This window comes from Brassica napus, chromosome A3, assembly GCF_020379485.1.
Source record: "Brassica napus cultivar Da-Ae chromosome A3, Da-Ae, whole genome shotgun sequence".
NCBI classification, from domain to species: Eukaryota; Viridiplantae; Streptophyta; class Magnoliopsida; order Brassicales; family Brassicaceae; genus Brassica; species Brassica napus.
In genome coordinates, this window is record NC_063436.1 from 10,017,901 (window position 1) to 10,031,525 (window position 13,625).

Genomic DNA, 13,625 nt, shown 5'->3' on the forward strand with positions numbered 1-13,625 from the left:
CATGTAATATAAATATTGCATCAAATATGAATGGTTTTGCCACATGTAAATTTGTATGATTTAACTGAAATTCATATGTTTTAGCTGATATCCGTTTCAGACTATTTCATAAAATGTTGTCTCAGTAATTTATTAGAGACTATATTTGAGAATTTTTTTTGTTAAAATGTGACAAGGAGAAATATGTAACACAGCCGAGGGGCGTGAGTCAACAAAAAATCGAAAAAAAAAAACTGAGTATACAAAGAAGAGAGGAGATTTGTGAGAGAAGAAACATCGTTAATTTTTTTTTTTGATGTTAGTCTCTGATACCTTGACAAATTTGAATTGGGAAAACTTAACCTTGTACTCCTTTGGATCCTTAGAACTTAAACTTATATATTACATACAAAGTAGACCTAAAGAAAAAAAGTATACCTAAAAGGTATCTTTAAATCGAAATGAAACTTGATAAAAAAAAAATCAAAATGAAACATATACAAAATATATACTTAGATATCTGAGGAAACAATGTGAAAAGTGGACTCTTTTTACTTTGTGCCGAAAAGATTTAATTCATTTTTAATGTAAAATAAATTAAATCACGTGTTTATGCATTATATAAATAATGATGCTGCTACTAAGTATTATCTCGTTTATCAATCAAAAAATATCTTTCAGTTTCTAAATGCATTATATATATTTTCTTGCTAATGAATAATTATACTGAAAAAAAAATGGAATAGTTTGACATTTTGGTTCAATAGATATACAGTTTGAGGAATAGCTTCAACGTGAGCTCAATCATCAAACCAGAGCGGCGGGAATCAGTAAATGGTGCATTATATTTATTTCCACATTATAAATGCAACTAGTTTATTTGAAATAATGTTTGGTTATTTAAGTTTATACTCTTGATAACTAGAAAATTATGTTTTACACTTTGTAATGCTTAGACCAATGCATTCACGTGTAGTTTGTATTCTCTACCAAGAGCGAGAAAGATTAACTAATCCTTGTAAGAAAGTTTGAAAAGAGTTACTCTATAAATGTGAATTATGTGAGTGACTTGACTATTCAAAGAAAGCAAAAATGTACCAGCAAAGAAAAAGAGAAATATTCCAATCAGTGGTAGATCTTCGAAGGAAAGATTCTAATTCGCGCCAATATTTGATGGGGAAAAAAGTTAAAGCTAAAATATTCTCTAAATTATTTTTGTTGATGTTATATATCAGTATTCAGAACAAAAATGTATGTCAAATAAAATCGTGAGAAGATAGGTAGTTGTCGAAATCCCATAGGGCATTCTTAAGCGAGTGAAGAGATGAAACGTAGCCCATCTACATCTTCATCTATCAACTATCATCTATGTGGTTTGTTCAAAAAGAGAGAGGTCATGTTACTCCTTTTTTATGTGCTGTAAATTTTTGTTCATACGCCAGCGATTTATCTAGTATCTACTACAGTATAACATAGAATAATGATACTCTTACAAACTGTTTGATTAATCTTATTTTTAACGCACAAAAACAAAAAGTGACTCGGCTATTAATTCAACTATAATTAAATATAGTTAAACCTTTATTACATTGAAGTTCTTTGAGAAACATGATCACGCAAAGATTAATATGATCATATGGTATCCAAGCAATAGCAGAAACACATAACATATGGAGAACAAAGATTATACATATGGATTAGCACATTTTTATGATCAAAACATTGTGGAGAACATAATCCTACTATATAAAAGAAGCTAAATCATTGCTTCCTAAGCTTATCCACATGTGCACAAATATTCAGGACCAATCAATATGCCAGGTCATCACGAAGTGGGCTTGCAATTAAAAAAAAATTCAACAACTCGCACCCCATTAGACCCATCTCCTAGCCCACTCCCGAGCCACTCTCTTATAAGCATAATCCCGTATTCTAAACATCCCGTGTTAAATTTTTTAAAATACTCATATCTTAGAAATAGTTTAGAAAATATATTTATATAAATATTTTTTCTTGAATAATATTTAATTATAATTTTTTGTATCTTTTTTAACTTTTATAATAAAAATATTATTTTCAGATAGCAACAAAATATATATAAGAATTATCTTATTTTTAAATTTTTTTATAATTTTAATATATTATTTTAGAATCAAATATTTAAAATTAATATAACATATAAATTTTATATGATTAAAATAAAATTCATTTTTAATTATATATAAAATTCATTAAGGGTATTGTTTTAATTAACACATTAGCGAATCAGTTAGAAATTAATAATAAATCAATAACCTATCTAAAAGTCTAAAACCTAATAAAATATGACAAATAAGAAAAACTAACTAAATTTTAATATAAAATAGAAATTTAATAGTATTAAAATAAAATTCATTTTTAATATATATATATATATATTAATTAAGGGTATTTTTAAATTAATAAATTAGTGACTTAGCTAAAAATAAATAATAAATCAATAATTTAGCTAAAGCCTAATAAAAACATGACAAATAAGCAAATTTACTAAAATTATGGATAATATAAAATATGATTGATTCTTTAATACAAAATTAAAATAAGAGTTTTGTTAAATAAAACATAAGTTTGTGTATCGGTGTTACAAAAAAAAATCATTAATAGTGTCGTAGGAATTATATCTTTCCCACTAGCGAATAAAATTGAAGCAGAGTGTTGGAGGATAGCTCAACGTATAGACGAGATTATGGAGATTGATATGGGAGTTGAGGTAACGGACACAACTGTTCCTCCGTAAAGAAACGCTCCTGCTAGACATCCTGGATAAATGAAAGAGACATATCTGGACTTGGCTTTGTGTTAATGGATGGTGACTTTCCAATGCTGTTTGGAGCAAGGGCCAATATACACGCACCAAATCACCACTGCAAAAGCTGAAGGTTTACTATGAGCAATGCAAGTGATACTGAAGTTTGGACACAGAGAGATGGTCTTTCAATCGACTGTGAACAACTGGTTATACTCATTCAAAAGGAGGAAGATTAGCCTGCATTGGACTCGGAGCTCGACGAAATACAGGCTGTATCCAAAGAATTTTCTGAACTTTCTATTGCCTATATTCCTAGATCTTTAAAATTCCGTACGAATAGCCTAGCAAAAGGTGTCCGATCACGCGCATCTCGATCATCTTTTGTAAACCCTTTTGCACCAAGTTGGCTAGCCCCACAAGCTAGCGTGAGGGTGCCAAAAAAGAGAATAAAGTTGAAAGTGAAACTAAATATCCCAATGAACAAATTTATCAGAAGTCCATATTTATGTGAATGTCTATATGGGACAAACAATTTTTTTAGACAATTATAGAATATAGTCACGAAAATCAATCCTAAAATATATAACTTATAAAAAATATTTAAACAAACCATCAAAATTTTCAATATTACACCAAATAAGAATATAAAGACCAACTATATTCTCTTCGTGTATAATGTGTTGTGGTAAGATTCAAAAAAATTAACTTACTTTACAGTAAGGAAAAATTAGATATTTAATTCCAAATTTACAGTAAAAACATAACATTTTATAAAACTAAACAATTGATATAATAGTACAAAAATATAAAAAAAAAATCAAAATACTATCCGCGCGTAGCGCGGACAAGGACCTAGTGTTATATAATGTTTTCTAAAAAGAAAAAGAAAGGGATAGAGAAATTGACGAAAGATGCAGTATGTGGTGAAAAAAGGAGTTCCTGCTTCTCATTGGTCTCTTTCAAACTTTACGATGCAAAGCGACCTTTCTTTTCTCTTTCTTCTTTTATTGCAATCGTTTGTGTCACTTTCTTTTCTTATTAATTTCATAAAGTTGTATGATCGTATCCCTTGTTTTTATTTTGCCCTGACAGGACCGACACCGATCTTTCATACATCTTTCGGTAATAAATGTTATTGGATTCCTTTTTCATGTTACATAGTTGTATTTTATATCTTTCCGCTGACATAATACAATAATAATAGTAAAATGACTTCATGAAGAATATATGGTCGAGCTAGAACTTCTACCACCGCTGACTCTAATGAACTCAGATTAAACTACTTTTGCAATTTTAGTTTAGTGTTTGATTTTGTAAACCCGAATACACTATACACTATACACTATTGTTACATAAAATAAGAAAATATTTGTTTATATCTCTTTGGTTAAAGAGAGTAACAACCAATAGATGTCAATCCAAATCCATGAAAAATTGTAAGAGTATCTTTTTAAAATTACTTTGGAAATCATAAACTTTGAAGCTAGCATCTTTTTTTTTTCTTATTTGTTTTGCAAAGCTAAAATCATAAACGAAATAATAGAATGTTTAATACAACTTTTAACATCGTATGACTTACGAGTATACGTATGAATGAGATTTTTTTTTGGGGTCAAACGTATGAAAGAGATATGTATCGTGTATTTTGTAGATAGTTAATATGTGGTATACAAAATAATTGAAATAATAAAGAAAATAGAAAAATATTATTTGACTTGACAAACGGCAATAAATAAATAAATAAATAAATAAAGAATGAACTAAAAAGACAAGCAACAAGAATCTGAGTATCTACCACCAGTAACCACCTGTTTCTGTTTGATTCCAAACTCTCACTTTCCCTACCCCTCGTGTCTAGGTCCCACCTTTGTGTTCCACTCAACCCAACAGTGTATCCTCTCTTCTCCTTCCATAAATTAATTTATTCCCCATTAACATTTTCTTATTACAATTCCAAAAAAAAAGTAAAATAATCCACCTGAAACTTCAGAATTTGCGCATTTAATTTCCTTCTTTTTCAAAAAAAAACTGAAATTTGTTACTTATATATATGATCGCTGGCGATGCCAACTGCGGTGAACGTAGCGAAGCAATGCTTGACAACGGAATCATCCTACGCGCTAGAAGAAGCCGTGAACGTGGCGCGTCGACGAGGACACTCTCAAACGACGTCGCTCCACGCCGTATCCGCTCTACTCTCTCTACCAACCTCCGTTTTACGCGACGCGTGCGCCCGTGTCCGAAACTCAGCTTACTCTCCTCGTCTCCAGTTCAAAGCTCTAGATCTCTGCCTCAGCGTTTCGTTAGACCGGATCCAATCGGGTCATCAACAACCCGGGTCCGACGACCCGCCTATCTCAAACTCTCTCATGGCTGCGATAAAACGGTCTCAAGCTCACCAGCGTCGTCTCCCGGAGAGTTTCAGGCTGTACCAAGAGATGTCTCAGAGTAGTCAGAACTCGAGTTCGCTCTCTTGCGTGAAGGTGGAGCTTCGTCAGCTGATTCTCTCGATCTTGGATGATCCGGTTGTGAGTCGGGTATTCGGTGAAGCGGGGTTTCGGAGCTCCGAGTTAAAGCTCTCGATTATCCGACCAATCCCTCATCTCTTCCGTTATTCATCTCCTCGTGGACAGCAGCAACAGCCTCTGTTCCTCTGTAACGTAACCGGGAATCGTCCCGAACCGGAATTGAACCCGGTTCGGTGGGGTTTCAGCGTCTCAAACCGGAATCTAACCGGTGATTCTTCTGATCACCGGAGGATCAGCGATGTTTTCACGAGGGAAAAAGGAAGGAATCCTCTGCTTGTGGGTGTATCGGCTTACGGTGTACTAAACGATTTCTTTAAGTCGCTCGAAAACCGAACCGACGGTTTGATGGCGATTAACATCGGTTCAGAAATATCCGACCAAATAAAAGTCAAGTTCGATAAAACGTTCATCGACGCTAGGTTTCGTGATCTAGGGAAAGTGGCTGAGCAAGGGTCAGGAGCTGGTTTAGTCTTGAACTACGGAGATTTGAGAGTATTCACTGAAGGTGAAGGAAACGTGTCGGCGGCTAGTTACATTGTGGGTAAGGTTTCGGAGCTGTTGCGGAGAAGCGGGAGGAGAGTGTGGTTGATCGGAGCGACGGCGAGCAACGACGTTTATGAGAAGATGGTGAGGAAGTTTCCGAACGTGGAGAAAGACTGGGACTTGCAGTTACTCACCATCACCAATACTCTTAGGTCTTGTTCGCCTCACCACAAATCCAGGTTAATATTATTATTCCTCTTTCGCGCGCGTTTCAGATCGTTAAACGCTTTGATCGTTTCTTTTGATGACATCAAACGCGTTGTTAATTAATACCAGTTTTAAAATGATGGTTTTGAAGATCTATCGCTGGTTCAACTTTTTTTTTTTTTAATACGAGTATTCTCGTCTACTAAATTAATGGAGTTCGAAAACATGTTAGTAATAACTTTCTCCTAAAAAACTTGTTAATAGTCAAATCTAAAAACAGTTTAAACTGGTATATGACTTACTAATAGCCTATTGTTAAGATTCTTGACTAATATGTTTACCAACAATAAGATTTTGTGACATTGACTATTAAGAATAACTATGTATAACGTATTGTTTAAGTTTGTGCAAAAGCAACTCTTTTGATGTTCTATAATTTACATAATACTTGTTGAGAAAGCAAACATTTTATCGTTAGAAAATAAGAATCATATTCTAGTTAGCCTTTTCTGTATTTCTTTTTATGTGTTTATTGGCTGCATTTACAATTTCAAAATGATGTTTGATAGAAGCACTGAACGTTTTATTTATTTATTGAATCACAAACACAATGGTTTAGCATGTAAATATAAACACAAGACTCATTTGAATGTAGAAGAAACAGAGCATTGATGTAAATTTGAGTTATATATTCCTCTATTTCACCAACTTTATGAGTGTATTTGCATTTTATATGTACCATCCATTGTCTTTGATGATGTTGACTTGTTATAATTAAATACAGTTTGATGGGATCGTTTGTTCCATTTGGTGGATTCTTCTCAACACCTTTTGACATGAAACTACCTTTCTCCGGTTTTGACAAGGAAATCACCGAACCGGTTTCTTCCATATCCGACCAGACCCAATCTACCTTGCCACCTTGGTTGCAGATGACCACAATACCCGATTTAAACCAAAAATCTGATCCCAAGGTCCGTCTACTTTTCTCTTCTCCTACTTTTAATATCTCCCACACTCATCAAATTCGATTTCTTGGACTACAAGCTTCCTCGGTTGACTATGTTATGTTAATTTCAACGTGTATTTACATTCCCTCAGTGCAGACCAAAGAAGGGTTGGAATCATTTTGTGGTAATAACTCCACGAGCAGTGCTTCTGCATCAACCGGTTCAGCTAAATCGGTCACGACTGATCTGAATCTAAGGATGTGTCCGGTCACCCCAGGCTTTGGTCTCAAGACACGATCTGCGTCCTCTGCTTGCTTGGATAATCCAAGGGATCTCAACGCAGAGAGCTTCAAGATTATATACCAAAGGTTAACCAATAGAGTTTCAGGGCAAGATGAGGCTGCTAGGGTTATCAGCTGCGCATTATCACAACCACCTAAGATTAGCACTAGAAGAGATGTTTGGCTCAATTTGGTTGGACATGATAACGTAGGTAAGAGGAGAATGTCGCTTGTGCTTGCTGAGATTGTGTATCAAAGTGAACACAGATTCATGCCCGTTGATCTTGGTGTTGCGGATCATGGAATGAGCGGTTGTGATGATGTGATGCTGTTGAGAGGAAAGACAATGGTGGATCATATCTTTGAAGTGATGTGTAGGAACCCTTTCTGTGTAGTGTTCCTTGAGAACATTGACAAGGCTGATGAGAAGCTGCAGGTAAGCTTGTCTAAGGCTATTGAAACTGGAAAGTTTATGGATTCGCATGGAAGAGAAGTTGGTATCGGAAACACAACGTTTGTTATGACTTCGTCGTCAGTACAAGATTATGGAACAGTAACCACTTATTCTGAAGAGCAACTCTTGAGAGTAAAAGACATGCAAGTGGAGATATGGATCGAAACTGCGTCCTGTCTGAGCTCGGAGAAAAAGAGGAAGCTAGGTTTGGGAGAAACTGTAGAGACGGGGAAAAGGTTGAACAGAACAACTAATGGAGTTCTTGATCTGAACCTTCCGGCGCAAGAAACCGAGGAAACATATCAGAACTCAAAGCTTTGGTTAGTGAATTTGAAGAAACACGACAGTCTCATTAAGGTTCCTTTTAAGCCTTTTGACTTTGAAGGATTAGCAGAAAGAATCAAAAGGATCTTAAAAGAAACATTTGCAAAGTGTGTGAGATCAGATTGTTTGCTGGAGATTGACCCTAAGATCATGGAACGATTACTAGCAGCTATTTATTTCTCGGACAATAGAAAAGATATCATCAAAGAGTTGATGGAGAAAGTAATGGCTAAAGTGTTCTTGCATGTTAAAGAAAGGTATGAAATCACTTCTGGTTGTGTAGTAAAACTGGTTGGCCGAGATCTTGACGTTTTGAGTGAGGACGAAATGGACTTGTTCCTTGTAAAATCTCAGCAGGTTAAAAAGTAGGCGTGAGATTTATTTGTGAAGTGGATAAGATAAGGTAGAGTTTAGTTATAGGTGGTGTTGTTGTCCTTTTGTGTTGATATACTAGTATATTAATGTGTGTTACGATGATATATCATGTAATTGTGACTGGGTCGTGTCCGTGTTTGTATGTATAAGTTTTTTCTGTAAATTAATAGTTGTTTGCTTATATATTTCAAATAAATATTGCTTACCCGAAGGGCCAGCCCAGTCTTCCAAGTACCTAAATCAATGTCATAAATATTGTACATCATTTGGTGACTCGGTCCTACAATCTGATCTAATTTGTTGATGAGTTTGTGAAATATTTTGGAGGCGTAACAAAAAAATCATATTGTCCTCACTCAAAACGATAAGATGGTATTTTAAAATTTATTAAAAGAGAAAGTTAAAGGTTTTGGATTAATAAGTGGGGAAATGATAAGGAAATGGAAAAAGTGGAATCGGGCGGCCAAGTGAATGACATTTTCTGTCACCCACCCAAACTCCAAAGAAGAGAAGGCGTGTCTCACTTTCTCTCTCGTGCCGCAAGCTTTTCAAGGCGTGTTCCTCACTTGCTTTACTCCATTACAAGTAGTAGTCTCCTACTAGAAGACCAACAACAACAAGTTGGATCTCTTTGTTCATCAGTGACATATATTAAATTGAAAACCACTGAGACAAGAGTATCTATAAGAACATTGAGATAAAGTTTGATCTCTGTTTAATGATTGTTTAAGCGTTTGTTCTTGTATTTATTCTTTGAAAATATGGCGTGTGTTTTCAGAATATATTTTATTTAAATTGTTGTAGACTCACAGTAGGCTAATCAAAGCGCGTCCTACAGCGCACCGCACAGATACTCTCTCACGGTACACATCCCCAACTCCACCATTTACCATTAATCGACCACATATATTGATGCTCTCTTTAATTTTATTTTTCAGTTCAAAATTTTCTTAATATCGAAGGATCTTATTTCTGGACACGCACACGCACACCCATACATTTATATGGTCAGACAGTGGATCTGGTCAGACAAAAAAAAAATTGAATGTCTTTTAAATTAAACTATCTTGTCCAGATATTCTTTAACTATTCTGTAATTGCACCTCAACTAATTTCCAAGTTTTGTAACCAACATATTTGTAACCAAACAAACATAAAACTATTATGAGAGAATATTTAACTAGAGCGCCTGAATTTAGTGGATGGGTTAGGTTATTTCCCTTTGAGATTTTTATTATCCAAACAAAGTGATCGATCTAACTTCAAATTTCCGCGCTTGTGTGGTCTTGGCCTAGTTTCATCCGTTTTCCAGTTGCTCTTTTGATTATATCTCAAGAGTGGTTGAAAAGATTGATGTTAGCGGGACAAATGACCATTCGGCGTATGAGTGGTGATTGGATAGCTAGTGTTTGTAGGCTCTGTGCTCGCGCACCCAACTACAGACCAACTATCTTCCTCAGTTTCTTCACTAGCATAGTTTTATGCTTGTTGAACTGATCCGGGGCCTGTGTTGCGTACCCCTCTGGAAAGAATTGTTAAGCTTTGCTTAAAATGTTGATTGCGGCATCTCCTTCAGTGGGGAAGTCATGAACACATAATCCGATCAGCACTTGTTTTAGAAAAAACAAAACAGGTACATAAACTACAATCTAGCTCAACAGAAGCTGGTTTCTAAAAACAATAAATATTTCCGGACAAGACTTTTTCTATAAAGAGAAAGTTGACACAAAAAAAAAAGAATGGGTGTTGTTTATTCCCCTCATGAAACTTGCTTTTGGTCATTATAAAAATACATTTTGAAAAAATCAATGAGATAGGAGTAATATTTATGCAAAAGACTAAACAAATTGAGTAGAAACAGTCAGCAAAACAGTGACATCCTTACCTTTTAAAAGTTCCCCAGTTTTGACTTTTGACCTAAACCATTTCCATGATGACGAGTAGAAGAAACAAAAACAACAAAAAATACAATAATATAAAATTTAAGAAAAGGAGACCAAGAAAGGTAGACGAAAGGAAGAGGGCAACTTCCTCTCTTCTTCTTCGCAACGAAGCTTTCTTTTTAAAAGGAGCCTTTACGTCGTCTCTATTAATCCTTCTTCTTTAGAAACCCAAACCACTTCTTTAATTCTTCTCTAAACCTTCCAGAGTTTGTAACTTTGCTATTGATTTTCCTCTCACCTTCCTGCAAAGCTATATCTTCTTCTCTAGAGGTATATGATTCCCCTTCCTTGCAAGGTTGCATTTACGAGTTTGTTTTTTTCTCTGTTTTTGCTTTTTCTTTAAAAAGTATTTTATCAGGCTTCTTCATCTTTTGTATGGCTTTAGAAACGATCGTTCGCTTGAATCATTAGAGATTATTCTATTCCTTTTATTGAGTTTTTCCCTCTATAGCTTGTGGTTTTCTGTTTCTCCTCCTTTGATAGGGATCTTCTTGCTTCTTGCTCCTTACGTTTTGTTCGCTTTTGAATCTCACAGAAGAGATGTGCGGCTCAGAGAGAAACCTCTGCTCTTCAAGAACCATTTTAACAGAAGATGAACTCATGAGGGCCAAAGCAGAACAAGAGCGTGTTGACGCCACCATGTGTCTTCTTGAATACGCAGCATGCGACGATCTACCATCGTTCAAGAGACAAACCGAAGAGAACTCGCTGGACATCAACGAACCGGGCTTGTGGTACTGCAAACGGGTCGGGTCAAAGAAGATGGGTTTCCAAGAAAGAACACCTCTCATGGTTGCTGCTATGTACGGAAGCATCGAAGTTCTAACTTACATAATCTCCACAGGAAGATCAGACGTGAACAGAGTTTCAAGCGACGAGGAGAAAGTCACAGCTCTTCACTGTGCTGTTTCTGGCTGTTCTGTCTCTATCGTCCAAGTCATCAAGATCTTGCTTGATGCCTCTGCTTCACCTAATAACGTTGACGCTAATGGGAATAAACCGGTTGATATATTGGTTCAAGCTTCTCGGTTTATACCTAACCAGACTAGAAAAGCGGTTGAGCTTCTGTTAACCGGAATAATTAGTTCAGAAGAGGAGGAAGTGATGAAGAGTGTTGTGAGTAAGTATCCAGCAGATGCAACTCTCCCTGATATCAACGAAGGTGTTTATGGAACAGACGAGTTTAGGATGTTTAGCTTCAAGGTCAAGCCATGTTCTAGGGCTTACTCACACGACTGGACCGAGTGTCCTTTTGTTCATCCTGGCGAGAACGCGAGGAGGAGAGATCCGAGGAAGTTTCCTTACAGCTGTGTCCCTTGTCTTGAGTTTCGTAAAGGGTCTTGTCCTAAAGGAGATTCTTGCGAGTATGCGCACGGTGTTTTCGAGTCTTGGCTTCACCCTGCTCAGTATAAGACACGGCTTTGTAAAGACGAGACGTGTTGCGCAAGGAAGGTTTGTTTCTTTGCTCATAGGAGGGATGAGCTGAGAGCTGTTAATGCTTCCACTGGCTCAGCAATTGTTTCACCGCCGATGTCTCCTTCATCGCCTATGGGTAATAATTTGTCTCCAAGAGACGGTGGTTTATGGCAGAACAGAGTTAATGGCCTTACACCACCACCGTTGCAGCTTAACGGTAGTAGACTGAAGTCGAGTTTGAGCGCTAGAGATATGGATATGGAGATGGAGCTAAGGCTTCGTCGTGGTGCTTATGATTCTCCTTCTTCTGTGATGCAACTTCAGTCTCCAAGCTGGAGCCATTACCCTTCTTCTCCTATGAGGCAACCGCCGCCACACGGGTTCGAGTCTTCAGCGGCTATGGCAGCTGCGGTGATGAACGCGAGATCCTCAGCGTTTGCTAGACGCAGTTTGAGTTTCAAACCAGCTCCGGTTGCTACTTCGAATGTTGTTTCGGAGTGGGGATCGCCTAACGGGAAGCTTGAGTGGGGAATGCAAAGAGAGGAGATGAACAAGATGAGGAGAAGTGCCTCCTTTGGCATTCACGGAAACAACAACAACAGTTACAACAATGTGTCGGTTTCTGTAAGAGACTACAGTGATGAGCCAGATGTCTCCTGGGTGAACTCTTTGGTGAAAGAGAGTGAGCCTGAGAGAGCCTTTGGGTTGAATGAGCGGGTAGGGAACACGTTTAAGGTGCGGTCGTGGGCAGAGCAAATGTACATAGACCATGAGAAGCAGCAGATTGTGGCATAAGAAGCAGATAAAATGAGACTTCGTTGCTTTTCTTATGGGCCGGCCTCTCATCTAACAAAGTCTTGAGAATAATTCTTTGATATGTGTTTGACTCCATAGTTTTTATTATATGTTCTTTATATTTTCTTGTTCTTTTTTTTCATGTCATTCTCTTGTCTTTTGTGACACTATGTAATGATTAAAACGAAATAATTGATTAATGAGCTCAAATGTTCTCCTGAATGAAGTTAATGGCTTTGTATGTCTCAGTAGTAGTAATACTATACTCCATATTTGTTCCTAAAAGTAATTTCTATAATATTCACAACATTCACAATATTAATAATATAATAAATATTTACCATTAATTTATTATTTAATTATATTATATAGTTTTTAATATGATCAACTAATGATATTTAATTAATTTAAATATAATTAATGTTTCGTAAGAGTATACAACTCTTAATATTTAAAATTAATATTTTCATAAGACTTTTTTTTTACAGCAAGACATTTACAAACTCATATTGATTCTGTAAATCAATTGAGTAACTCTGCATGTGAACGACAAAAGACGGTTGCTTTCTAATATTTTCATAAGACTAGTATTTTCAAAATGAAGAAATACAATATAGAATACTATAAATTGAAGTGCTTAGATAATTTGGACCTATTGAAGATTCGTATTCCTTCTGTTTTGCAAAAAATGTTATTTTTATATTTTATACAGATTAAAATTAATTACAAAGTTGAATGAAATTTTAACATTTTTTATGTAACAAGAAAAAAAATAACACTATTCTATAAAAAGAGGGAGTATTACAACTGAGAAAGAAGTTACCTGAACTAGAACATAACTCTGCTAGTGCTAACTATGAGGGAGTAGTTCATTGATTTGATTTGTTTTTTCGCTAAAAAGAAGGTCAGGAGCATCATGCAGAATGTGGTCTAGTAGTACAAAATAAAATCCTTAAAAATCACATTAAAAATCTTTCACTTTCTGGTGTTATCGATGTGTATTAATGCTAATCACCTGTTCTCGAGGTTGCCCATATATAAACTACACATGGATTTGAGATTCAAATATATATCAGCTTATACACTAGTAGTATTAAACTGT

General features: G+C 35.6%; 2 protein-coding genes across 3 annotated transcripts; both read left to right on the forward strand.

Annotated features, from left to right (window-relative positions):
• The first annotated feature begins 4,691 nt into the window (after positions 1-4,691).
• On the forward strand, positions 4,692-8,574 carry LOC106438042 (protein SMAX1-LIKE 8-like). The gene is made up of 3 exons (XM_013879078.3): positions 4,692-6,017; positions 6,770-6,959; positions 7,092-8,574. Exons 1-3 carry the CDS (start codon positions 4,831-4,833, stop codon positions 8,361-8,363), a joined length of 2,649 nt encoding a protein of 882 aa, XP_013734532.2. The 5' UTR covers positions 4,692-4,830; the 3' UTR covers positions 8,364-8,574.
• Positions 8,575-10,340: 1,766 nt separating this feature from the next.
• Positions 10,341-12,745, forward strand: LOC106438040 (zinc finger CCCH domain-containing protein 29). 2 transcript variants are annotated; one of them, XM_022715997.2, is made up of 2 exons: positions 10,341-10,582; positions 10,848-12,745. In XM_022715997.2, the coding sequence occupies exon 2, from the start codon at positions 10,853-10,855 to the stop codon at positions 12,521-12,523; it is 1,671 nt and encodes a 556-aa protein (XP_022571718.2). In that variant the 5' UTR covers positions 10,341-10,582; positions 10,848-10,852; the 3' UTR covers positions 12,524-12,745. The 2 variants fall into 2 exon arrangements, with proteins under 2 accessions (XP_022571718.2, XP_013734530.2); XM_013879076.3 differs by having other exon boundaries at positions 10,351-10,578; positions 10,846-12,745.
• Positions 12,746-13,625: the final 880 nt, after the last annotated feature.

Bases quoted from the DNA above. Each gene is read 5' to 3' on its own strand.
- LOC106438042 (XM_013879078.3), top strand. From the start codon at position 4,831: ATGCCAACTGCGGTGAACGTAGCGAAGCAATGCTTGACAACGGAATCA. The intron at 6,018-6,769 runs GTTAATATTATT...AATTAAATACAG, and splicing joins TCGCCTCACCACAAATCCAG to TTTGATGGGATCGTTTGTTC. The intron at 6,960-7,091 runs GTCCGTCTACTT...CCCTCAGTGCAG, and splicing joins ACCAAAAATCTGATCCCAAG to ACCAAAGAAGGGTTGGAATC.
- LOC106438040 (XM_022715997.2), top strand. From the start codon at position 10,853: ATGTGCGGCTCAGAGAGAAACCTCTGCTCTTCAAGAACCATTTTAACA.